The sequence below is a fragment of the Bactrocera neohumeralis genome, chromosome 2 (genome assembly GCF_024586455.1).
Source record: "Bactrocera neohumeralis isolate Rockhampton chromosome 2, APGP_CSIRO_Bneo_wtdbg2-racon-allhic-juicebox.fasta_v2, whole genome shotgun sequence".
Taxonomy (NCBI): domain Eukaryota; kingdom Metazoa; phylum Arthropoda; class Insecta; order Diptera; family Tephritidae; genus Bactrocera; species Bactrocera neohumeralis.
The window spans coordinates 11,572,368-11,600,308 of NC_065919.1; the positions used below are offsets into that span (position 1 = coordinate 11,572,368).

Consider the following 27,941-nt stretch of genomic DNA (forward strand, 5'->3'; position numbering starts at 1 on the left):
TAAAAATAGAAAAAAAAAAAAAAAACAAGTAACAAGAACGTAATTTTAATAATATTAGCTTTAGTTGGAATTAAGAAAAATGACGCAAAATATTGGTTAGTCGAAAAAGTCTTTTCGTATTTCTAATCAAACTTCAACTTATCAATATTTGTTATGAGAAATGAATTAAAATGAAGCGCAAGTTGGGAGGAAATAGTTTTGTCTGCAATAATATATTGGAAATTGGTATCTGTTTAGTATCTATTTAGTATATGTGGCGCTTTCGTCCAACAAATTTTTGGTGTCTTCATAGAAATAACTAAGCAGACAGCAGCTGTCTCGAGTCTATTCATATGCAAATATTAAAATTGATTTCTTGAATATTAAATCACGCAAAAGCAGATTCTAGCTTCAAATTTAACCAGCTTTATTATAGATTCTTTCGAAATAGACGTAAAACACTACTTTGCTTTCAAAGCCTTCAACTTCTTACATTTCCTTGCACTTATACTACTTACTTTTCGATCTAACTAATAAATTCTCCTTTGTACTTATTATTTATTATCGCCTATTGTATTCATTGTGCCCACTTCAACCACAAATACCAAAAATACCAACTGTTGAATAACATTTTTCATATTAAATAAGCAGCAACAACAACAACACTAAAAGTGCCATTAGAAATTATGGTGAGTGGCAAAGAACTTTATTTGCTTTTCCTCTTTTATGTGGTTTCCGAAAATTATTACGCATACAAAAATGTAATTTGTATAATTGTAGTATTCACTGTAAGCGAAAATAATTTGTTTTCTGCTTTCATGCTTTCCGTTTTTCCCGCTAGAAGCTACAGCACGAAGGTTTGCTGGCAAAACTTGGCTTTCTCGGGCTGTAAATGTGTATGTATTTTTGTATGTGTTGAGACACACACAGCATTTAACTAGTTTTGAAATAAAAAATCAGGTCATTGACATTGGTAAATTGTCGGTGTGTTTGTGTTGGTGCTTGACCATTGTATGTGTGTATTGTTTGTTCAACCGCTAGCAGAGTGAAATCGTATTGTTGTAATAATAATTTTATATTGTGATATAATCTGCCGAGCATTTTCTAAGCAAAATTTGCAAATGCGGAGAACAAAAGGGAGCTAGAAAAAAACACAAACAAAGAACAGAAACAACACTAATACAAAATAATTGTTTGCTGCTAAAGTTAATGTAATTAAGCAAGCTCTTTCAATTCCAATCAAAAAGAAAGGAAATTTGTTAGAAAATGCAAATTTTTGTTTAGAAATTTTGTTATTATGGTTTTTGTCTCTGCAAAAGATAATGCTTTTATATTTATTTATTAATTTATACAACAACATATCGACTATTTATGTATGTTGATTAAGTAACAGATACACATATTAATAGCACAATTATCATTCATTAACATGAGACACCTGGTCAATAACACAGTTTTTCATACAAGAATGTGATTTTGACCGTTCTGTTTGTATGGCAGCTGTATGGTGTAGTGGTCCGATCAGAAAACTTTATTCAGCTATCTAGCATATAATCCATGCCGAATTTCGTGCAGATATCTTGTCAAATAACAAAGCTTTTCATACAAGAACTGGAATTTGGCCGCTCAGTTTGTATGGCAGCTACATATATGCTATAGTGGTCGGATCTGGAAAATTTCTTCAGATTTTGTAGCGCTGCTACAGGAAATAATACGTGATAAATTTCGTGTAGATATCTTGTCAAATAAAGAAGATTTTCATACAAGGACCTGCTTTTGACCGATCAGTTTATATGACAGCTATATGCTATAGTGGTCGGATCTGGAAAATTTCAACAGATTTTGTAGCGCTGCTCTAGAAAATAATCTATGGCAAATTTCATAAAGATGTCTTGTCAAATAAGAAAGTTTTCACACAAGGACTTGATATTGACCGTTCAGTTTGTACGACAGCTATCCGTTATATACTTCCGATATGAACAATTTCTTCGGAGATTGTACAGTTGCCTTGGATAATGATCTGTACCAAATTTCGTGAAGATATCTTTTCATTTACAAATATTTTCCATATAAGAACTTTATTTGGATGGGTCAGATTGCATGCCAGCTATATGCTATCTACTTCCGATATGAACAATTTCTTCGGAGATTGTACAGTTGCCTTGGATAATGATCTGTACCAAATTTCGTGAAGATATCTTCTCTATTAAAAAACGTTTCCATATAAGTACTTAATTTCGCTTGATCAGTTTGTATGGCAGCTATAGGCAACTGTAGTCCAATAACGACCATTCCGCCAAAATAGCAGCTGCTTACGAAGAAAAGCTCATGTGCAAAATTTTAGATCGATATCTCAAACACTAATGCACAATAATGCATCATAAAAATCATGCTCCAGCACTTATGAGTCATACAATTGCTTTGGCCAATTTCACTATAAAATAATCGTAGTTAAAAAATAAATAAGACTCATACTTTAAGTATGGAATAATCGTAATAAGACTTATAAAATATTGTGCCGTTAAATATGTGCTTGTCGACTAAAATACCATCCAGAAATAATTCACAACTTATAGTACACTGCACAAAACACATACCGAAACAAAAGAACATTCATTTGAAATCGGAATAAAAATGCAATAATCGGCTTAAACATTAGTAATAATAATACCCATTGAAAAGTGAACAACTCAGATGAGTAGAGGAATAAATAAAACCTGAGTGGCTGCAGAAGGAGCAGGCAAGGCTATCATACTTCACATAACAAACAGCAAATGCAGGAAGATAAAGGGGATACGGAAAAAAACACGTGCGAAAAGAAAGTGCTGCAAAACAGCGTCGTGAAAATCTAATAAAAAACTATATTTACGAATACCGAACTTTGTGCAAAAGAACACTAAAACTAAGACTTGCGAAGATAAGCGCAGACAGACAGACGAAACGACAAGAAGCTGAAGCTGCTACGCAAACATATTCCAGCGCACGTAAACATGGCGAAGAAATCGTGTGGAATTGCAAAAGAAAAAGACATCAAGCAAAGGTAGTAAACCCACAGAGAGCGGAACTAAAGCGTGGAAGAAAAGTGTCGCGAAAATGCATTAAATGCGAGTAAAAGGACACCAACGCGAAAAAAATTGTGTAAGCACAAAATACAAAAGAGTGAGTACACTCCGCCCCATTGTGTGAATGAGAGTGTGCGCTTTTTCACGCCCGCAAATAAACTCTGCTCAAATTAAAGCACTCAACTCATTCGCCACGTCGATGGCTAGACAACTGTTGTGCGCCAGCATTCAGCAACCCACGAAGCAACCCTAAGTGTCTAGTAGAGCAAATTGTGTCTGGAAATCATTGATTTCGCAAAGTTTTTGCGCTGAAATTATTTCTTTTTTTTTATGTTTTTATCTTTTAGTTAATTTTTTTTTTTTTCAAGATGTTCGATAGTGAAGTGGTGTCCTAAGCTAATGCAGTTCTGACGACCGTGTTGACAGGCATTACAAGCAGCAGTCAATACATTAGTTCGGAAGGGCAAACGAGCAGTCTGCGAAAAGAAACACGAGCACAGGGTGTTAGCACTAGGGTGACAAAATAAATAAGCAGTACGAGCGGAGTGTGGGGTGGCGCTGTGCGCTCTACAGCAGCAGACTTTAATGGGTTTTCAATAGCTAAGTAACAAGCAGGTAAGAAAAAAAAATTATGAGGCATTTTTTTTTATTGAGTCGAGCAAAATTATAAATTTTTCTTTTTAACGAATTTGACATATAATTGTTATAACATTTTCGGCGTTTTTGAATATTAGAAAAGCAAAAACGTTATTATAGCTGTACGAAAGCTATAATACATTTTTATTGCATGAAAGGTTATGAAGAGATCTTTATGCTGATTTTGAACGGTCAATTTGGATGGCAGCTATAGGCAGCATAGTGGTCCGATCCGAACAATTTGTACAGAGATTGTAGCGCTGCCTTGAAGAATATTGGATACCCAATTTCATGAATATATCTTGTCAAATAAAATAGTTTTTCATACAAGGACTTGAGTTTGAACGGTCAGTTTGTATGGCAGCTATAGGCTAAAGTAGTCCGATCAGAACAATATCAACAGTGTTTATGGTGCTGCAATATACCATACCACATACCCAATTTCATGAAGATATCTTGTCAACCAAAAGAGTTTTTCATACAAGGACTTGAATTTGAACGGTCCATTTGTATGGCAGCTATAGGCTATAATGATGCGATCTGAACAATATCTACGGCGATTATAGCGCTGCTTGGGGCAATATTACATACCCGATTTAATGTAGATATCTTGTCAAATAAAAAAGTTTTTCATACAAGGACTTGAATTTGAACGGTCAGTTTGTATGGCAGCTATATGCTGCAGTCGACCGATATCGACGGTTCCGACAATTAAGCAGCTTCTTGGTGAGAAAACGACGTGTGCAAAATTTTAGAACGAACTCTCAAATACTGAATGACCAGTGCGCGTATATACAGAGGGGCAGAATGACGAACGGAGATGGCTAAATCAGCTCAGCTCATCACGCTGATCATTTATATAATTTTGTATATATTTTTTTTGAATTTGTCCATACTCAGATAAAATTCCATATTCCAGGCAAAAATTTAACTGCCATATTCCTGCCAGATAATTTACTAAAAGTCTCAGTATTTGTGCTTATTAAATTCGAAATTTGAAAGTCGTACTCAAAAAAGTCAATGACAAAATTCGTAGCCATTTTATTGTGCAATATTCGAGTGAAAAGTATGTCAACGCTTGTATCTTTCAATAAAAGCGGAGGCAGGCAAAACAAAAGAGGGTTACCAAGTAGCGGAAGAACTACTGATTACAAACCTAGACATTTGTGCCGCATAAAAAGCATGGCAAACAGTTATAACCTAACCGAATGTTGCAGCTCATATTATGTAAATGGATATTGAGGAATTGCATTAAAGTTTTACTATTTCAATGCAATTCCCCAATGTAAAATAAAATTGAAGAAAATTCCAATAAAAGGAAACTTGCATAAAATGTAGTGCAATGAAATGTGAGCCAACTTTGTACTGCCCGCAGCTCGACACTCTGACTCCCGAGCAACTTTAAACAACTGTGCTTTTAGCTAGAAGGAAAATAATAAAACAAAAAATAACAAAAGTGGAGTGAAGTTAAGAGAGAATACAGAAATCAATCAGCTCGAATTCAATTCAAACCGGAAAAGTTAATGAAGACAAACTATAGACAAGCACGGAGACAAACCCCGATAGCGACAAAGTGTATAAGAAGGGCAGGACAGAAGACAGTTGAAGAGTTGATGGCTGACCAAACCACTTTAGCACGAATGTAAATGAAATTGAAGTAGAGCAGATGTACCAACAGCAGCAGGAAGTCAAATGTCAAGCTAACAATGATAAAGCAATTTAAAAGCGAAAAAATCATATTCGGTGAGATGCAAGCAAAAAAAAAGAGGAGAAAACATGAAGCCATGCACAAAAATGCAGGGAAACTGAAGCAAAATTTAAAGCTTTAAAAAAGCTTTTTTAAGCTTTGATAATTTATAGTAATTATAATTTCTTATAGAAAATTTACGCAAACCTTTCAAAATTGGTTCGCACAAAACACTAAAGAAATGCTATAAATGTGAACTCATTATCACTGAAAGTAAGCTGAAGTTCAAAGGCAATACCACATTGGCAAATCAGGCCGAGGGAAAAGCATACACCCTTTATTGAAAATTCCTCAAACGAAATTGGGTCAATTAAAAAATAATCGACGCTTTGCATAGCTTGCATAAAAGAGTATTCACCTTGGCGCGCCCTTTCGCTTCAACGCCTGCATGTATGCAACATACAACAGTAGCTAACTGACTGCGAAGTTATTAGCAACAAAGCGCTCTCAGTGCTGGCGGCGTAAACTAATACCTGGCAACCACGAAATTGGCTTGAAAAAGGTGTTCGGAACTTTTTCAATTAAACTTTTTTCCCAACGCCTTTTTCGCAACCGTACTGTTAGATGACTAAGCTGCGGGTTGGATGGCGACTAGAAAATCAACAGACAACAGCCAGACCAACGGAGCTGTGACAAGCGTGACAGACTTGCCGCCAACTAGGAGGAACAGAAGGAAAACAACAACAACAACTATGTGTTTAATAAAAAAGTGAACAAATTGAATTTTGATCGATAAGAAAATTTGCGCGCACACGAAGTGGCAACGCCCGGCAGCATGCTGGAGGATGTTGGCCAATTTGAGACACACGAGAAGCTGTTTCGTCTAGCTACTTTTGCTAAGTTTTGTAGCTTGTACATGGTCGGCAAATTTGGCTCATTAAAAGCGCATGAAGATAGACATTTGAAATGTGTTAAAAATTGGATAACAGAGCGGACGTTGACAGGGACTGAGAGTAAAAAGGAGGTGTTGCACGAAGCCAGGAAATACGCATAATTAAATTGGAATTACCGACGGACATTTTTATATACAAACATTGTATCTTAAGGCTCCGTGAAGCAAATAGGCAAAGAAAGTCTTTCATTTATTTTATTCTTGTGCTAGCAGCTTGATCTGCCTTCAACTTTTTTGGATCTTAGATGCTGCGAAAACCAAATTTCTCTTCCGGGTTAAAGGGAGTAAGCTTTTCAGTCGACTGCATTTTGATTTCTAGTCGCTATGTTCCGGTTGATTGTAACAAAATCTCGTATCAAACATAACTAAGGCAGCCCCAATTTGTTTTCAGATTTTTTTTAGCGGATTGCTTTCGATATCGTTTCGATTGATTATGTCTAGATCTTGCTTCAAAATATGTCCGAGTCAACCTCTTTTTCTTTTGAGGATTTCGGTCTCAGGGCGTTTGGTTTGTGGCCTTGTGTATTACAGCCGATAGCGTTCCGGCTGGAACTCGTCTCAGAACATGCTCAAGCCAACCTTTTTTTTTGAACATTTCGTATCACAGGGGTTGTTGGTTTTTTCCTTGTTGATTCTAGTTGATATCGTCTCGGCTCATTGTGTTGGGATCTCGTCTCATAGCATGCCTGAATCAACCTCATTTTATTTAAGGACTTTCGATCCAGAAGGTGTTTGATTTGTGGTCTTGTTTACTTCAGTCGATAGCCTTCCGGGTGATTGGGTCTGGATTTCGTCTCAGAACATGCACGAGCCAGTTCCATTTTGTTTTAAGAATTTTTCCCTGTGAACGCGTGTTCGATTTGTGCGTCATCAAAAGTCCTTTTTGCAGTTGGTGATGCGGATTGCAACTTTAGGATATCAGATACTACGGGATTACATGTTCTGCAGCCATACAAAAGTGGATACTTAGAAACGGAATTCAGTACTTTCATTTCGAATGAACTCCAGACAGCACTCAGGGCGCCGAAAGCTTGCTTGGCCTCTTTTATATGGTTGGTGATGTCTTCCTTTCATCAGCCATTCGTAAATGTAATACTGACCAAGTAACAAAAAGATTTCGAGTTCTACTTATACGATCAAATTGGAAGTTCTGTGTATGGCTGGTGTTGATACGCAGTTCTGGGGTTTTGTCGAGGTTAGACCTAATTTCGCTGCAGTTTTTTGAACTAAAACAAGTTTTTTTTTTTCAAATGAGCAAAGGTGACTTAAAACTTTGATTCATAAATTTGAATTCAATTTTGAAGTGTGTGTACACATTACACCAAAACTCGAGGTTAGCAGTACATTTATTGCTTAGGTGAACCTAAATACATTCATTTTTCATAATTTCATTTAATAAATGTCTCAGCGGTCATAAAGCGTATAAATTCGGCCGTGTTTCCTTAATGAAAACCTGTGATTTGCACAAGCAAATTTCCAACCGTTGCATTAAGTTTCACCAACTCATTACAGAAATTGCTTGCGGCATACACGGTTGTGTGGCAATAAGAGAGAAGACACACTGCGACCCGCGACCAGTTAATGCTTCAATGCAACATTCCACGCCCCGGCCACCGCCTGGCCAATGCTTAAATGCAACGTTCCACAACAATGGTATGCAATTTAACGCAATGGGTTGACTCATTTGTGGCAAATTGCCGCTGTGTGCAACTGCAACTTCAAATGAAGCGAACGAAAGCGGGCCAAGCCATCATAGAGAGAGAGAGAGAGGGAGAGAAATGAAAATTGCACAGCCGTAAAACTGGGTGAGTGCATATGCAATTGTCATTGAAGATGCAAATAAATGAAAAATCAAAAGTAAAATCAAATGAAGACAAACTACAAGAAAAGTAGAAGAAAAATGAAGGAAATTAAAATTAAAAGATATAGATAATAATGCCATATGAATGAGCAATCAGTGCCACACATTCATGTATATGTTGCTCGTGTGTTTATGCGCCACAATGGCTGCAGCAATGATGCCGCAAGCTCACCGAGGCTTCGACAATGACGCAGCACAGAAATGCTTGGTTTTGCATTACAACAATAACAAAAATAATAACAACAACTATAATAAAAACGACAATAAGACAACAACAAATATCAACAGAAACAACTATTACAAAAACAGCAACAACAAGACAAAAACAACAACATGCCAAAGTAACAACAACAAGAAAAAACAACAACTATAACAAAAAACCAAATATAACAAAACCACAATGACTAAATCAACAACAAGAAAACACAACAACAACACCACAGTAATAAACAACAACAACAAGACAAACAACAACAACACCAAAATAAAAACACAAGAAAAAACAACAACAACAACAACAAAAGCGACCACGACAATTAATAATAACAACAACAAACGCGTATACAACGCACCAGCGCACAAAAGCGAGTTCAAAATAAAAAATCATATCATCAACTCAACGAAGCGAAGGAGCACAGCGGCAATAATAACATGCAACATAATTGAATTCATGTTTGAAAATTACAATTTGCAAATGGCAAAGCAAACATAAGGAGTCAGCCAAGAAAGTCACAAGCCAACAGCTGCACGCTGTGTGCTGTTTATGAGCAACTTGCCACAACATGGCAGCAACAAGTGTAGCGGCGGAGAGCACGTGCGTTAAAGCAGTTGCAACGGCAGCAGGAGCAAGTGCACTTTGCTACAGTTTTCATACATACTTACACACACATATACATACATATGTATATGCGAATGTGAAAAAATACGGCAGGAAATCAGTGCCACAGCGTACGGAATGCGAGCAAGAAAAAAAGTTAAACAAAAAAATAGAAAATAAAAATGAAATGACATTGCAACAAATGTGAATTGCGCGCTTTACAATGAAAGCTTGCTGCCAATTTGCAACGCAGCAGTGACAGCACACACCGACGAAGATGAATAACGCACACGCACCGCAGCACACATACACATGCACATAGGTATGCGTGTGCCTAGATAAGCTGGCGCAGCAACTTCGCTTGCCAATGGAACACCACGCTGAACTACAAATAAAATAATTCCCGTAATTTTTTATTGCCACTCATTGCTGCAGCTGCTGCTGTTGTTGTTGGTGGTGGTAGCTTGAATGCTGCAGACGATTGCACCAGTGTTGCCAAAGTGGTAGCACACATATACATATGTGCAAGTGTCAGCTACTTTGTAGACATGTATGTATGTATGTGTTTGTGGCGTGTGGGTAATGGTTGTTTATAGAAGGTAAATGTTGTGCGTCCCGCAGTGAAGGAAGCTGCGTGCACAAATGGCTGCGCTGACATGCAAAAACGCGTTTAGCTTAGTTTTCTACTCATTCACGAAGCAATTAGGAAGCGAACATTAACTTTTTGATCAATATATACATATGTATGTATGTATATATATACGCATATATTATATATCATCAAATAAAGTGGCTTATTAAGCGTAATGTGAGTACATGGTGAATACAATTAATTAGACACCGAATAGGGTATATTATGTTTGTAAAACGCTAATTTAAACGACGGAGCCTTTATAAAATATACATATGTATATAATGATTAAGTGTGATGAACTGAGTTTATTTAGCGATGTTCGTCTGTCTGTACATATATATGTACGCGAACAAGTCCCGCAGTTTTTGAGATATCGCTCAGAAATTTTGCAGACACTATTTTCTAATCAAGAAGCAGCTCGTTTGTCGGCAGTGCCATTATAGGATACAACAGTCATACAAACTCAACGACCGGAATCAATTTTTTGTATGGAAAACTTCTTTATTTGTAAAGATATTTTTATGAAATTTTTCATAGATTATTTTCTAGAACCGCGCTACACTATCTGAAGAAATTTTCCGGATGGCACCACTATAGCATATAGCTGCCATACAAAACGAGCGACAAAAATCACATTATTGTATGAAAAACTTTTTTATTTGAAGAGATATCTTCACGAAATTTGACATGGATTATAAGCTAACGCGACTTTATAAATTGCAAAGAAATTTTCCTGATCTGACTACTATAGCATATAGCTGCCATATAAAACGAGCGACAAAAATCACATTATTGTATGAAAAACTTTTTTATTTGAAGAGATATCTTCACGAAATTTGACGTGGATTATGAGCTAACGCGACTTTATAAATTGCGAAGAAATCTTCCATATCGGACCACTATAGCAGGTAGCTGCCATACAAAGTGAAGGTCAAAAATCAAGTTCTCATATGAAAAACTTTTTATTTGAAGAGATATTTTCACGAAATTTGGCATGGATTGTTATCTAACGCAACATTACAAAATTCGAAGAAATCTTCCATATCGGGCCACTATAGCAGGTAGCTGCCATACAAAGTGAAGGTCAAAAATCAAGTTCTTATATGGAAAACTTGTTTATTTGACGAGATATTTTCACGAAATTTGGCATGGATTGTTATCTAACGCAACATTACAAAATTCGAAGAAATCTTCCATATCGGACCACTATAGCAGGTAGCTGCCATACAAAGTGAAGGTCAAAAATCAAGTTCTATATGAAAAACATATACATGGATTATTGTAGCTGTCGTACAAAGTTAACGCTTAGCATAATACCTGTAATTTCTTAATACAGCTTTTAAGGCCTTGCCTCCACATATTTGTGTGCTCCTAAATTACATATACATACATACATAACACATATGTACCTATACTATATAGTAAAATGCTAACAATTATACATACAAATGCAACACATTAATTACCACATCAAACCATTTTATCGTTCTTCTGAATACTCTTAAAAAGATGGCGTGCACATCAAACTTACCTGAAAGACAAAGAAAAAAGAAAAAGTTAAATGTTGTTCAAAAATATACAAACAATGCTTTAAACATAATTTTTATATATTTTTATCTAAATATATAAATTTGTATTTCGTATTTGTTTTTAAAATACTACAAAAAAATTAAAAAAAAAAATAAAAAAAAAATAAAAAAAAAAAAAAAAAAAAAAAAAAAAAAAAAATAAAAAAAAAAAAAAAAAAAAAAAAAAAAAAAAAAAAAAAAAATAAAAAAAAAAAATAAAAAAAATAAAAAAAAAAAAAAAAAAAAAAAAATAAAATAAAATAAACAAGTATAAGAAATAAAAAACATACAAAATAGTAATAAAAAAATAATAATAAATAAAAAACATAAAAAAGAAAAATAATAAAAAAATTATAATAATAATAATAATAATAATAAAAAATAATAATAATAATAAAAAAAAAATTAAAATAAAAATAAAAAAATAATAATAAACAAAAGGCAAAAAAATAAAACATAAAATATAAAAATATATAAAAAAAAATATTAAAAAAAAACAAAATAAATAAAAAATGGCGGATTTATTATTGTGTCTCTTTACAGCGAGTAGTTACGGGAACCACCAGTTGGGAATGAGTAAGTCACCAAGCCTTAGCTTTTGCTTGAAAATTGTTATTAACTAGTGCCAAACGAATATCTTAAGTTATAATTGCAGACGATGAGTAGTAACTTTATATACCATATATAAGAACATATATAAATAACTACTTTTAGCACGATTTTATTACTCATAGACTCGTTTTGGTGGCTTTTAGATACGAAAGTGTACAGTTAGTCTCTGCAAGGGGCATGCTTTAAGAAAAAGAAATGTTTTTACCATATAACAATATCAAAAAATATCCATTTTTGTTTATAAAAAACTTTCAAAATAAAAAAATTTTATTCGGATATTTCATATCGGACAACTATGGCACACCATAGATGGCAAATGGATATAACCACTTAGGAGAACACAACGCCGCTGAAAAACTATATGAGCATTATTGTTATTACTTTGAAAATTTTGATATTTAAATTTAATTAATTCAATTTATTGTCGAATATTATAACTAATATTTTGAATTTTTCAAAATACAACAGGTTTTAATCAGCCAAATAATAATAAGTCATTAAAATAAATTTTTATTTTTATATACGAAACATTTTTTTTTAATTCATACAAGCATGCCTACAATGTGTATCAACGCAATCATAATATTAGGCAACATTTCGCATATACACACATACATATGTAGGTATGTAATACAATATTAAACGAATATAACAAAATTCTACATTTTGAGAGGCATCAACTCACAAGCAGAGGCTGACTTTGACGTTGTCGATATAGACAGGGAAGTAGAATGGGATAGCCAATTAAAACAGTTATTTGATATATCAACTCGAAAATGTGTTGTTAGAAGTTTAAAACAAAAATACACGCGAAAAAGAGAAGCAAGCAAAACTCTGCACACAGCACTCTGTGACTGAGACTGAGTTCACACATAACGATTTTTGTCGTCAAAAATGATTTTTTTTTTTTAGAAAGACGGAATGATGCTTGAACGAAAAGTTTGTGTTATTCGTGCTGCTCTGCGGCACATAAAAAATATGGTCTGTTTGGGACATAAGAAGTTAAGTTTGGACAAAATTTCGTGAAAGAAAATAATTTAATGTTTAAAGAATAAAATTTAATGTACAGAATAAAAGTAAAAAAAATCAAAAAAATTGGTTATTTGAATTTTTCACATACATTTTGAGGTTATGTGAAAAAAGTCTGTATACAAATTTTATAGATATTTTAATTATCTACAATATTGTCATATAACTTTTTTCTCTAGGACTCGTAGTTTCGCCGAAAATCGAGATCAATCGTTTCTAACCTTAAAAAACTGATATGAAAGCGAATGCAGGCATTATGCGACCGAATTTGCCAAATTTATGCAGCGTTCGTGTACTTACAGTGGGCAACACTAAAAGCGTATTTCCCCTGTGTAAACCCAGTCTAAGCATGAGTGCGTTGTAAAACATTTTGCATTTTACTTTTGTGCTGCAAAGACTGTAGCATGCAGCAGCTGCAACAAGTTCATAAACTATTTTTTCACTTTTTCTAACATTTTGTTTTCCTTATTTATGCCTACAGCAGACAGACAAGTTTACTGTAGAATGATGAGTACATAATAAAAACGATGAAATATGAAAAGCAACAGTCTGGGCAAGGAGGAGCAAGAGCGTAGCGGGGAAAGAGCAGACAAGTTTCTCAAGTCAATATTATATCACAAGTAGTAGAAGAAACTCAGTTTTCAATGCACACAACACACACACACGCACAAATGGATTTGAGCACAGTTGAGCGGACAATTCAAATGAACAACAGCAAAAGGCAAGCTAAGTAACTTCCGCAGCAAACACGAGCAACGCGCGGCTCAACAACTCCAAGACGAAGTTCAGCGCGCGGAGCGGGCCCGGGAAGCGTAGGAAGTACACTTTGAAGTCTCAAAGTCAAAGTCAATATCAAATGCAGCGCATGTGGCAAGCACTTAATTGTTGTTGTGGTGCAATAGTACAACTACTAGCTGTGCGTATAAGCAATTAAAGGGTGAGTCAGAAAGAAAAAAATGTTTTAGTGTTTAAGAATTTGTTCGCTGTTGCCGGAAGTTGATTGCGACATTTTTTTTATTGATTTTAGAAAAACAATGAAAATTTTTCGCCACAAAATTTTCGATTTTTTTTCCAAAGACATTTTTGTAGATAAAATCGACACCTAAAATGCAAAATAACGGTACACTTTTCATAAGTTTACAGACGAAAGAAAAACGTTATAAGAGAAACCACGCATATTGCTACAAAATTTGAGTTTTGGTTATAAAATGCTTATATATTGGTTATATATTGGTTACATAGTGGTTATACATTGGTTATATATTGGTTATATCTGACAGCGGTAGCTGAAAATTTTATGCTACATACATATACATATATGTAATATGATAAAGTGAATTGTAATATGTATGTCGCATCTGTATATACTTTATAACTCCAAGCATATATTAATTTATGCTTAGCACCCTGTATAACTAATTTATAACCCCATCGTTGAGAAGTTTGTTGTCTGCTTTGTTGTGGTTGTTGTTATTTTACACAAATTTCAAAAAAAAACTCCTGCAGCTAAATTATCTATGTTGATAAACATGCGCCGCAACAAAGTTGCATGCAACAAGCTGCATAAATATGCTGACAACAAAGTGTAGGTGAGTTGCACGTTTTGTGGCATATAAATAGAAATATAGTGCATTCATTCATGCTGATTTTATGTGTAAGCATACATATTCTATTTGGACGCTAAAATTGCAAATGAACTGGGAACTGTTCACTTAAAACTGAATGATGCTTAGTCGTGCCACAGTGGCAGCAGCAATTACAAAAACAGCAAAAATTAGTGTTGCATAGTGGTTGGCAAGCAGTTGCAGCGTGCGTGTACAATATATCAAAAATAAATATAAAATATACATATATGTAAATGCTCAGCGTGACGAGCTGAGCCGATTTAGCCATGTTTGTCTGTATATATACGAACTAGTCGCTTCGTTTTTGAGATATCGATCTGAAATTGTGCACACGCCTTTTACTCACTATAAAGCTGCTCATTGCTCAGAACCATCAATATAAAACCATTACATCATATAGCTGCCATACAAACTGAACGATCGGAAACAAGTGCTTGTATGGCAAACACTTTTCTTTGACGAGATATCTTCACGAAATTTGGCACAGCTTATTCTTTAAAGCAGCGCTATGATCTCCTAAGATTTTGTTTGAATCGGGCAATTATGGCTTATAGCTGCCATACAAACTGAACGATCGGAAACAAGTGCTTGTATGGCAAACTCTTTTATTTGACGAGATATCTTCACGAAATTTAGCACAGCTTATTCTTTAAAGCAGCGCTATGATCTCCTAAGATTTTGTTTGAATCGGACAATTATGGCTTATAGCTGCCATACAAACTGAACGATCGGAAACAAGTGCTTGTATGGCAAACACTTTTCTTTGACGAGATATCTTCACAAAATTAGACAGAGATTATTATCTAAAGCATTGCTACAATCTCCGAACAAATTGTTCAGATCGCACCACCACAACATATAGCTACCATACAAAGTGGCTGTACAAATTCAAGTCCTTGTATGGAAAACTTATTTATTTGATAATATATCTTCACTAAATTTGGCATGGATTATTGCTCAAGACAGCGCTAACCTATTCTAACAAATGGTTCAGATCGCACCACTATAACATATAGCTGCCATACAAACTGACCGCTCAAAATAAGATATAACTTGGCGAACCGCAAAATATGACGTTGACTTATTTTTAAATTGTTTATCCAAGCCTCTGTAGGCACTAAATAATAAAAAAAAACTTAGTAAGGAAAAAAAATTATAAACTCAACCTTACAAAACACGACGAATAATGTGTGAAAACTATAGCAAAACTACTTTTCTTATTTATTTTTCACGCAACAAAATTGCGTTGCCTACCATAATTCATTTATTTTTACATGCATTCTGTGCATTTTTAAAATTTCGACAGCTTCACGCACGCAGCATAAGAGAGCGCTATATGAATTTTCCAAAGGAGTGCGTTCGCCACAGCACACGACGCCACGCAGCAAATGCAGTTCACTCAGAAGTACTTAAAAAAAAAAACACATTTAACACAACAACAATACACAAAGTTATATGTATTTACAATGTGGCAACACCTCCGCCAGCTTGCGTGCAATAACGCATTGCAACGCTCTAGAAAGCAATTTCATGCAGCGAAAAATTATTGTCGAGTGCGTGTTGCATGCAGCCATGGCGCAGTTGCATTAGAAACGCTGCGCAAACAGCAGCAGAAAGTTAAGACAAAAATGTGAAGAAATACTTTTTGCATTTTATTTGCTGCAAAAGTTGGTTGGAAAAACAACAGCGCAGGCACAAATCAACTGAGAAATTATACAATAACAAATATTTACAATTTACGGCGTTCAGTGAGCGTTGCCAACCGCAAGCAAAGTTGGCTATTTTGCGTGGAAACAAATGAAAGAAATGTGTTTGATGGAACGTATCAAGCAGTGAAGCCACATAATTACGTTTTTTACACAATTTGTATACTACTTTGTTGCACAGCGATTGCTGTGGGCATTTGAGTACATTTATGTACCTTTTCGCCGCCACTTTTTCTTATGTAATGCATGCGCCTGCAGTTGCATTAGTTGGTCGCAGAAATAAGTGTGAAGACATACGAGTATTAGAATGCATGTGTAAGGGTGTGTGGCAGAGCACACCTGTTAGCATAAAAAGTTGTTAATTTGTCCGAACCGCCGATATCGAACCGCTATAGCATGTAGCGGCCATAGATGCTGCATGATTCGAAAAAAGTGCTTATATGGAAAACTTTTTCATTTTACGAGTTATCCTCACGAAATTTGGCACAGTTTTTTATGCAAGGCACTGTTATAATCTCCGAAGAAACTATGGACATCGTTTCACTTTAGCATATATGTATGTAGCTTGTATATCGACCGAACAAAATTAAGTTCTTATGCAGCAAACTTTTTTATTTGATGAGATATCTGCACGAATTTTGGCAAAGATTTTTATTCTAGTCAGTGTTGCAAACTCCGAAGAAATTATGAATATCGGATCATATTAACATATAGCTGTCATACAAACCGACCGATTGAAATTAAGTTCTTATATAGAAAACTCTCTTATTTGACAAGATATCTGCATGAAATTTGACACAGTTTTTTATCCATGGTAGTGTTGCAAACTCCGAAGAAATTATGAATATCGGATCACTTTAGCATATAGCTGCCATACAAACCGACCGACAAAATCAAGCACTTGTATGGAAAATTTTTTCATTTGACCAGATATTTGGAAGAAATTTGGCATGAGATATTGCCTATAGCAATGCTGCAATCTCCCAAGAAACTGTTCAGATCGGTTCACTATACCATACAGCTGCCATATAAACCGATCGAGTAACATCAAGCACTTGCAAGGAAAACGTTTATTGAGCAAAGTTTATTATTGTTATTAGGATAAATAAAATTTATAAAAAAAAATAAATGAAAACAACAGCAGCAACATATTTTTATGACCACATGTCTCATTCATGATTTAATTAACACATAACTATATGGTATTTATATATTTTGTGTCTACATATAAAAAGTTGCAACGAACTTTAGGCGATATTTCCGCATTCATGAGCAGACAATGCAAATCAGAGCAGCGCGTGCATATGACAAACCAAAACATAAAAAGCATAAATAAAATAAATAAATAAAAGAATTCAGCAATATGAATATGATGGCGTGTATACAACACACACATACATACATATGTTTGAAAAAATAATAATGCAGAGCAGCTGAAAAACATAATAAATGCGAAAAATCAAACATAAAATAGGTGAAAAAATAGACAGCAACAAAAGTTATTAGTTTGTTTTATTTGCTGCCGCATAAAAAAGTCGCTGCATGCAAATGACACACACAGATATATGAATATGGATTTCGCGCACTTGTGTGTGGGTCAAAGCAGCCGCATAAAATTTTAAGCAACAGCTGTTTGACAGCAAAAAACAAAGCTAAAACAATACAGCTGAAATATTTTTACATTCAAATTGGCGAAAAATTGTCAAACTAGTTGTCAATCCGTACCGCTGACGCGATATTTGATATAAAATATGTTTTTTTTTTACTTTTTTAGCTTTTCAACAGCTTTCATTTGCAGTCGCTGCATGGCGTGAAAAGCACAAAGAAGTTAACGGCAACATAGCGCAACGAAAAAAGGTGGAGTTTAAAATTAAAAGTATGAAAACATTCCACCAAAATCATGAAAAAGTATAAATAATTGTTGTAGCTGGCAGTGAAATATGCGTTTGTATGGGGATAAATATATTGCAGTTCGTTTGAAAGCAGCGTAATGCGTTTCACTGTGATTTAAGCGACTGCTGGAATCATTAAACTAAATATAAAAACAAAAATTAAAAATCAGCATAACTGGGATAAGAAATTTAAGTTTGAGCCTGGCAATCAAAATATTTTGTGCGGAATAAGCGCAAAAACACGAAAATAATTTTTAAAACTGTTAAAAATAATAAAAAAAAAAAAAAAATAAAAAAAAAAAAAAAAAAATAAAAAAACAAAATAAAAACAAAATAAAAAAATTTAAAACAAAATTATAAAAAAATTAAATAAATAAAAATAATATAAAAAAAATTAAAATAAACTCAAAAATACAAAAAATAGTCGAAAAAGAAGTAAAAATAGTAAATAAAACATAAAATTCAGAAATAAAATTTAAAAACACGAGAAAACAAAAATAATAACAATTTCGAAAATATAAAAATAACTTTACAAAAAAAAATAAATAAATAAATAATATATAAATAATAAAAAAATTCAGAGAATTAAAATAATTTCGAAAATACAACAATAAAACAAAAAAAAAGATAAAAATAACATCAAAACTACTAAAATAAGTAAAAAAAAAACAAAAATAATAAATAAATAAAATATAAAATTCAGAAAATTAAAATAATTTCTTAATACAAAATTAAAACAAATAATGATAATTTCGAAAATATAACAATAAAAAAAAAATAAATAAATATATAAACAAAAAACAAATCCAGGAATTTAATGTAACTCCACAAATACAAAAATAAGTTAAAAAAAAATTAAAAACACCAATTAACTAAAAATAAGTTAAAATAACTTCAGAAATACAAATTTAATATTTAAAAATTTTGAAAACAAACTACAAAATATTAAAATAACACAAAAATAAAATAACTTCAAAAATACAAAAATATATCTTCTTCTTAATTGGCGTAGACACCGCTTGCGCGATTATAGCTGAGTTATAGCCGAGTTAACAACAGCATAACAGAAATACATAAATAACAAAAATTATTATAACAAACAAGTAAAAATAAACATAAATAATAAATAAACAAAAAAATAAAATTTAAAAACTTAAAATAAAATAACACACAAATAAAAATAACCTCAACACTTTAAAAAATTTAAAACAGTAAATAAATAAATTTCTGAAAATTACAATAACTTATAAAAAACAAAAACCAATTAAAAAAATAACCACAAAAATTCAAAAATAAGTACAAAACAAAATAAAAACATTAAATTAAAAAAAATTAAATAAGAAAAAAAAAAAAAAAAAAAAAAAAAAAAAAATATAAAAAAAAAAAAAAAAAAAAAAAAAAAAAAAAAAAAAAAAAAAAAATAAAAAATAAAAAAAATAAAATAAAAAAAAATAAAATAAAAAAACTAAAAAAATAAAATAAAAAAATAAAAGTGGAATAAATAAAAAATTACCTAAAAAATACTAAAATAAGTTTAAAAAATTTTAAATAATAAACAAATAAATTTCATAAAACTAAAATAACTTCAAAAATATAAAAATATAACTAAAAAAAGATCAAAAACACATAAATTTCAAAAAATTAAAATTTGAAAATAATAAATAAAATAAAAAAATAAAATTCTACTTTCTACAGTAGCAAAGAATTAAGCTTAATTCATAAATGTATGTATATGCATACATGTGTACTATATATAAATAAAACATTTTAAATATGGCGCTCAGATATTAAAAATATTAATTCGTAAAATAAAGAACGCAAAACTCTGCAAGTGACAAAATAAATGTCTATAACACACATCAGCGACACATTAGCATACTGCCAATCGATAAATAAATCTGTCAATCGATCACATGTCCCGCCACACCAACAATCAATGCAACATTTGACATTAAAGGTAATGATTGATAAGCAGCAAGTGGCGACATGAGCTAGTTAAACAAAAAAAAAGACAATATATAAATAAAAATAAGCACAAAAGCTGGAAAAAAGTAAAAAGCAAAAAACAAAAAAAAAAGAAACATACACCAAAACAAGGATATGTCTACCAGTTGAATAGAGCAATGAAACTCCAACACTTGAGTACTAGTTAGCACTAACTGCTGATTAACCAGAGTAAACGTCACAAGCACTCAAGCAAATATGAGAAAGCGGCGAGTAACTAATAGCCAGACAAAACACAAATAAACAACAACTACTAAACAAAATGCAAGCGTTCAATCATTTACATAATGAAAATCACCTACAATCTGCCCATCAACAGCCGCGTTACACCGCCAACACCCTCACAATCCCCCTTGAAATAAGCGATAAAAACAAAAACGTATATAGCAAAAAGTTAAGTACGGCACTTGTGTCCGCCAAAACAACAACACATTAATCAAACACTCATAAATATTAAACACAAAATGTCAAAAAGTATTGAGCGCATAAAATATGTATGAGCAAGCGAATGAATCAAGCAAAACAAGGAGCAAGCAGTGAAACAATAAAATGCTAGGTAAGCACTTAGTAGCGGAATATTGCTAAAAGCAACAACAAACTGTTGCAGTACAATATTATAGCGAACAATGCATTGTACTTGTTGTGCACTGGGCGAAAAAAAGTTTGTGCAAATTGAATTTCACCAATTTCAAATCAAGTGCTTGTATAGAAAACTTTTTTATTTGATGAGATATCTGCACGAAATTTAACATGAATTAAGGCTTCAAGGCAACGCTGCAATATCTCAAGAAAAATTTAAGATCGAACCACTATAGCATATAGCTGTCATACAAACTGAACGCTCAAAATCAAATGCTTGTATAGAAAACTTTTTCATTTGATGAGATATCTGCACGAAATTTAACATGAATTAAGGCTTCAAGGCGACACTAAATAATCCGAAGAAAATTTTCAGATCGAACCACTATAGCATATAGCAGTCATACAAGCTGAACGCTCAAAATCAGGTGCTTGCGTGAAAACAACTTTATTTGTGAAGCGTGACGTCTCGATCGACTTGCGCTTCAAGTGCCACAACTATGTAAATTATTTCCGTTATAGTATAACATACGTAGCAATATGAAGGTTTATATATTTTGCTGCTTTTCACACAGTCTACACCAAACCTCAATTATTCAATGAAATATTGCACTTTTCATTTAATTAACACGATGCTCACACGCCCCAACACAACTGTTAAAATAAATTTCGGAAAAATTCCCCACACTTGCAACGGTACTTACAATTGTCTCCTTTAGCTCTTTGCCGCGCAACGGTCCCAGCCATTGATGTAATCCAATATAGCGTTTCTGTACCATTTTCAAAGCGGGTGCACCCTGTGCATAGGGGCCGCCCAGCAGGGCGGTCGCAGTCTCCAATACGACCATATTGTTGTGTTTTGCTTTACTATTTATAATTTTTTCCCCCGAGTTTCTCACTTATTTATTAGCACTGCTTATAGTGGCCGCACTTATTTTGGGGGGATAACGCTGTGTTCACTATTTTGTTGTTGTGGGGCAAAATACGAATTTATCAGCGCGCTTACATACACATGCGCAACAGTTAAAATTATATATATAAATATATTTCTTTTTATATTTTATTTTTTATTTTTTATTTATTGGTTGAATTAAATGTTGCTGATTGCCGCTATTCAGTTGACCTAACTGTATCCATTTATTTGATATACATATATTATATTTATATATTTTGTGTGTGTTTTTGCCGCTTATCAGGCGGAAATGTATTTACGTTTGTATGCGTTTTAAATTAAAGCATCCGGTGCTTGTTGTTTTTGTTGCTTTTGCCGTTTGTTTTTTGTGGCGCGACTGGTAAACACAACCACTAGCAAATAACTCACGCATAAATCTGGCAATTCCAATGAAAATGCAACGGAATCGCAATTTATTTACACTTCGGCATGCGCAGCGGGTGGCTTAGCGCTTTGTATTTGTTGTTGTTTGTGTTAAATTGCAATGCAAACGATTTTTTGTATGTTTGTTGAATTGGGTTTTGGTTTTAGCTATTCATATACATATATACTATATATGAATGTATTTATATGTATGTATATAATGTATTGGTTTTGTCACAGATGTTTTGTAAACAAAAATTTTTAGTTAAAAAATTGTGTTTAATTTTGGCTTAAAAATATTTTTATTTTTATTGCACTTATTTTATGAAATATTAATGCTTTTATGTTTATACAATAATTTTCATATTTGTATCACATATATGTATATAGTAATATATGCATATATATTTTAATATTTACTGCAATGGTATTGGTTTGTACAATGTTTGGCAAACAATTTACGCTTAAATATATTTATATTTTTCAGTTTAGTAAAATTGAAATCTATAAATTTCTTTTATATTAGATTTTATAAAATTTTTTAATTATAAATTCTTGTATATTATATATAATAATATTTTTTTTTACATAGTTTTGTAGTAAATATTTAAGTTTTTTAAAAAGATTACGCACGAAAAACTAGCCAGCTGCTGTTTACTAATTATACTTTTAATTAAATTGATTTAATTTTCAATTATTTTAATTATTTAAAAAAAAATATCATTAAATGTTATTTCTGCGGATTTGTGTTGTTTTTGGTTGTTTTTGTTTTTAATTGTGTTGTATTTATTTTTGTAACTTTTTTGTTGTTGTTGTTGTTGTTTTTATTTATTTTTGCCGATGTTTTATTTTGTTGTTGTTGTTTTTATTTTTATTTTTGTTGTTATATTTGTTGTTATTTTTATTATATTTCTTGTTTTTCTTGTTGTTGTAGATAGAGTTTTTTTTGTTGTTTTTTTTTTAAACTTGCCACACTCTGGCTAGCCAATTTCAATTAAATTTAATCCGGTATTACGCTGTGCAATGCAAATAGCGCCACTGTAGCGATACAGTTATGTTATGTTTGTATCGCTGTTTGCCACGCGACTCAGTATCCCATCAATAATCTACATAAAATCCTTTTTTAATCCGCAACGCAAAACGCACGCACACATATACACGCGCAACAAGGGCGCGATGTTCTATTGTTGCGAGAAAACGCTTTGCCAAGCTTGTATTATTAATGTATATTTACTATATATTTGTTGTTGTTTTTGTGCGCACACAAACCAATTATACAATCTTTACAAACAACAGGCAAGCACGTTTCAGTGTTGCAATGATTTTAAGCGAAATTTTAAAGCATAGCAGAAGGCGCTCAACACCTGTTTACATGGTCTACAACAACAAGTGGTAGTGGCATTTAAATAAAAATTACGCTTTGCTACTTTTTGCTTAACGCGTTAAGTAATTTAGTTATACACAATTATTATATTTTTGTTGCTGTTGTTGTGGTTGTAGGAAATTATTTTGTAGGCACTTTTATCAGTTCTCATGTGATGATGAAGTCATGTGACAGCAGAAAATGGAAAAATAATTAATTATTTATACCACAGCGTATAGTTTTGGGTATAATTTTGGGTATAGTTTAGGGTATGTACGCTTATGCGTAACGGAAACCGTTTAAGCCACCAACGCAGCACATCCGCCTTTTACCGTTATAACGGCATACATGTATAAACGGCATGAATTTTTAGTATGACAAGCCAGCATTTCTAGTGGTGAGGAAGTGCCACACCGTTGTCTTACACGCCTTTTTATTAGCCTTCTACTTGCTTTGCGACTTTTTTAAAACTTTTTGTGCTTTTGTGGCCGCGAGTGGAAATCTGTTGCAATTTAAACAGCACAGCACAGAAATTTCACACGTTACACTCACTTCAAACGAATATGATAGCTTAGCAATTATGCTGGCGAAACTCACTTGCTTCACTTCTTTGTATAAGAATTATATAGAAAATTAATATTTTCAGCAATAATAAACAAATTAAAGCACATTTGTTTTTATATTTTTGAAATATTTTAGCTTGCACGTCAAAAAACGCGAACGGTAAACTACTACGACAGCGACAATGACGACGTTAACGACGACAAGACGACGAGACGAAACGAGATGAGGCGTTAAACGTGACGACAAATTACTTTTGCTTCACACAATAGGAAAATACGATCCACAATGTTCAAAGTTCCATCGCGAACTGAATTGAAGTCGCAAAGTCTGCGATGAAAATTGCGGCAGCCAACCAGCGCCTCATCGGGCATTGATTGAGTCAGTGTGTTGGGCAGGCGAAAGCCGACAAACGCAAAAGGCAAAACAAAGAACAACAAGAACAAAACACAAATAAAGCGAGCATACGACAACTAACGAATGTACGATGTACAAACGAGTAGTAGTAGAAGGTAGTAGTAGCAGCATGCACAAGCGTTGGTAGACGAACTTCGTGCATGCAATGTTGCCACCGCGTTGAAAACAATAGAAGAGCGCTCATAAACTTTTAAAAAGAGCGCATAAACTTGTACAAAGAGTGCGAAGCACAGTAAGAGCATGGAAAGTACAGCAAATTAAAGAGCGAGCAAAAAAATGTGGGAAGGTTGTGGTGCTGTGGTGCTGGTAACGATAATATTTAGTACATTTTTTTGAATTCTACAACTCAGCATAATGCATTCGAAGTGTTTCTAAAATTTATAGTTCAGTTAGTTTCTAAATAATTTTAATTGCATTCAAAATTCAAACTTCAAAACTGCAGATTCTGCACATTTGCGACACACCCTCACCAAGCAAAAGATAAGAAGAGTCGATAATTAATTCGTACCTAAATGTAAACATCGCCAGTTTTCGCTTACGCTCTGGCACTCACTCAAAACATGCTTTCTTTCTTTACCGGCGACTATCTCGGAAATGCAAGAAAATTGATTATATTGCTCGTGCATGTACAATTCGCTTGTTGCATGTGCCCACAAGGCGAGAGCATGTTATTGCTCAAAACATAACGGCGTGCTCTTTCGCTTTGGAGAGTTCGCTACTTAAACTCTTACACTCTTTAGCTATTTTAGGCATTGCCATTTGAAATTTTTATTATCTGCGCTAACTTTCCTTACGCTCTCTTAATTATACTCGCTCGCTGGCGTTTACTGTATTTTTCAGCATTTTCTTTTCTCATTAGATAAAAAGTAATGCTGACTCGCAAATTGAATTTATCTGAATTAACAGGTTGGTGGCGAAAGCTGCGTTGCGAATGCACTTACTATTGAGGACAACTACTACTTGCCATATAGAATGAACATATAGTATGCGGTGATAGAAATGTGCCACTTCTTTATCAAAAAAAAAAAAAAAATGTTCTAAGAGTGAGTTTTTCAAAAAAAGTGATGCGAGTTGAGTATTTTAATTTGTTTTGAAAAAAAAAAAAAAAATATGAGACTAATTCAGATTATTAAAAAGTCTAGAAAATTTCAGCATACTACTATGAGCAAAAAATAGTAAAATTTTGTTCCGATTGAAAATTCTCAATTTATTCTTCAAAATCTATCTCATTCCCCTCAAATTAACACCTCTTGATCCAAATACACTAGTGCAACGTTTTTCCCAAACCTCAAAACAGCTGTTAAAGTCAATTTCCGGAATTGCCTTCAATGCGATTCACGTTTCAGTGTCTTCAATTGACTCAAAACGATTTCCTCGAAGCGCTCGTTTGAGTTTGCTGAATAGCCAGAAGTCACAGGGAGGTAAATCAGGCGAATACGGGAGTAGCGGCACGATACATCGTGGAATTTTGGCGAGAAACTCTCGCAAAATCAATGCAGTATGCAACGGTGCATGATCGTTGGGCAAAAACCAAGAGTTGTCGGCCATAATTCCGATAAACACTCAAATAGTATTCCTTGTTCACAATTTGGCCGGCCGGAAGAAATTCGGAGTTCACCACACCTCCAAAATCAAAGTAAACCTTGCTTTTTGACCTGCTTTAACGTGTTTTTTTCGGCTTCGACTCACCTTTTCCACGATCTTCGCCAGATTGATCGTTTGTTTCCGGGTCGTAAGCAAAGATCGAAGACTCATCGCCAGTAATAATACGTTTTATGACATCCTAGTAGTCGGAAAGCATTGTTTCACAGACATTAACACGACGCTGTATTTCGAGAAACTTGTGGTTTCACTTTCCTTAGGTCAAAAATTCACAATGGTTTTCACTTATCCTCCGTAATTCCAACGATTCCAGTAAGATATCAGACTGTTAATGATTGATTATTTTTTAGGACCAATTTTAATGACGTGTTGATCATCAGTTGATGTTGATGGCCGTCCTGCACCTGGTTTGTCGTCAACGCGTTATCGATCCTCTTTGAACAATTTGTACCAATCAAACACATTTGCTCTCGACAAAGGCCTTTCCAACATTCTAAACGTTTCGACACCAGAAATTTGATACCGCACACAAAATTTAATAGAACTTCTTTGTTGAATAATTTCACTCAGCGTAAAAATCGCCGAAAGCTCTTTATAAACTTCAGAAAGACGAGCGCTAATTGAACTAAAGTAGGATAGATAGGTAGAATGGATGTCTGACGACGCACCTATGTTTTTGGAAACTCATAGAGAAACCAAAGCGACTAAAATCCCCTCACTCCATTGTCTGCTCAATAAATCACCATGTGCTCCTGACGAAGTTCATCAATACAAGAAATTTTATTTGTGCGACTCCGAGAGATCGTCAAGAAACCATCAATAGTTGAGATGCTTTTCCTATATAAAGATGTTCTATAGTCTCTTGTTGTTGTTGTAATGGATACCTAATCCCCATTAGCCTGGTAAGGATTAGATAAGTTGTCATCGAAGTCATCCAACGGTAAGCCCAGGAAACGTGCTGTTTCGACAGGGTCGGACTAAAGGGAGGAGGGTGTCATATGTGTAGGATTAGAAGGGCATACAAATAGGTGGCTAATGTCAGGGATGTATTCTGGATAAGTAGGAGTGTAACCTTTTACAGTATTCAGAACGAAGCTGCGCAAGATAAGTTCTATAGTCTCTTCTTCTACTACAGCCAGAGGCATAAAAATTTCATCTCTCTCCTCTTCTAGTGTATATGTTAATTGCAGAGTGTATCTGCTTCACAGTTACCAGGAATAATACTGTGCCCTGGAACAAATTGCGGGTTTATCATGAAATACTTATGATTTTAGATCTACGAAAAGGTCAAGGAACAAGAAGTCTCTAATTCAAAAACAGTTTGAGATATCGATTTAAAATTTTAGTGTGTTATTTTTAAAAGTATAACCTATCGAAATATTTAAAAAAAAAAGACGATTCGATTATGACACTCAAATTTTAAGATTAAAAATACAACTCTGTTATATAATAATTAATTTCAAAGACGTTAATGCCAACACCAAATCGTCAAACCACAAGAAATAATCACATAAAATCAAAAATCTATTAGGCTAACAAGAACAGAACGACACATAACACAGCCGTCAGAACGCGAGAATTAGCAATCCAAGGGCTAATTTTCAGCTCATAAAGAAAATAGTTACTAGCCAGCGCAGATTATAGTACAATCATCATCAAAGCAAGCAGCAAGGCGGTTGCACAAAATAATCAACTCTAGCAGTATTAGGCGAATGTAAAGTAACTTACAATATTTTTATAGGCAAATCGGCTCAATGCGACCAAAGCAAGCCCGTGAACAGACGAGACGAGCTAGAAACCAACAGGTCTGTTGCCGGTTTTGGCCGAAAGCAGCAAACAAAAAAAAAAAAAGGAGATACAACGAACAGCCGATAGAAGGCTTAGTAGAATTTCCCAGCAATGATTTGATTTATGACCTGGAATACTAGAAAATGAGCAACAATATGCGGACCGCATAACATACCAAGTATGGAGAAGCGGGAAATGTGAAAAGCGCGAAACGCAGCAGTGACGAGCTTCAGCATAAATAATAATATCATT

At 33.6% G+C, this 27,941-nt stretch overlaps 1 protein-coding gene across 4 annotated transcripts in view; it reads right to left on the reverse strand.

Annotated features, from left to right (window-relative positions):
* The window catches only part of LOC126751425 (maternal protein pumilio), a 466,406-nt gene that overhangs the window by 223,732 nt on the left and 214,733 nt on the right, over positions 1-27,941 (reverse strand). The window contains exon 1 of one of the 4 annotated variants that reach the window (XM_050461683.1): positions 21,348-22,232. The exons of the other annotated variants lie outside the window; for them this stretch is intronic. Coding sequence (XP_050317640.1) covers positions 21,348-21,491 — 144 coding nt within the window. The 5' untranslated portion in view covers positions 21,492-22,232. Of the gene's footprint in view, positions 1-21,347; positions 22,233-27,941 lie in introns of those variants that run through there. 4 annotated transcript variants of the gene reach the window in all.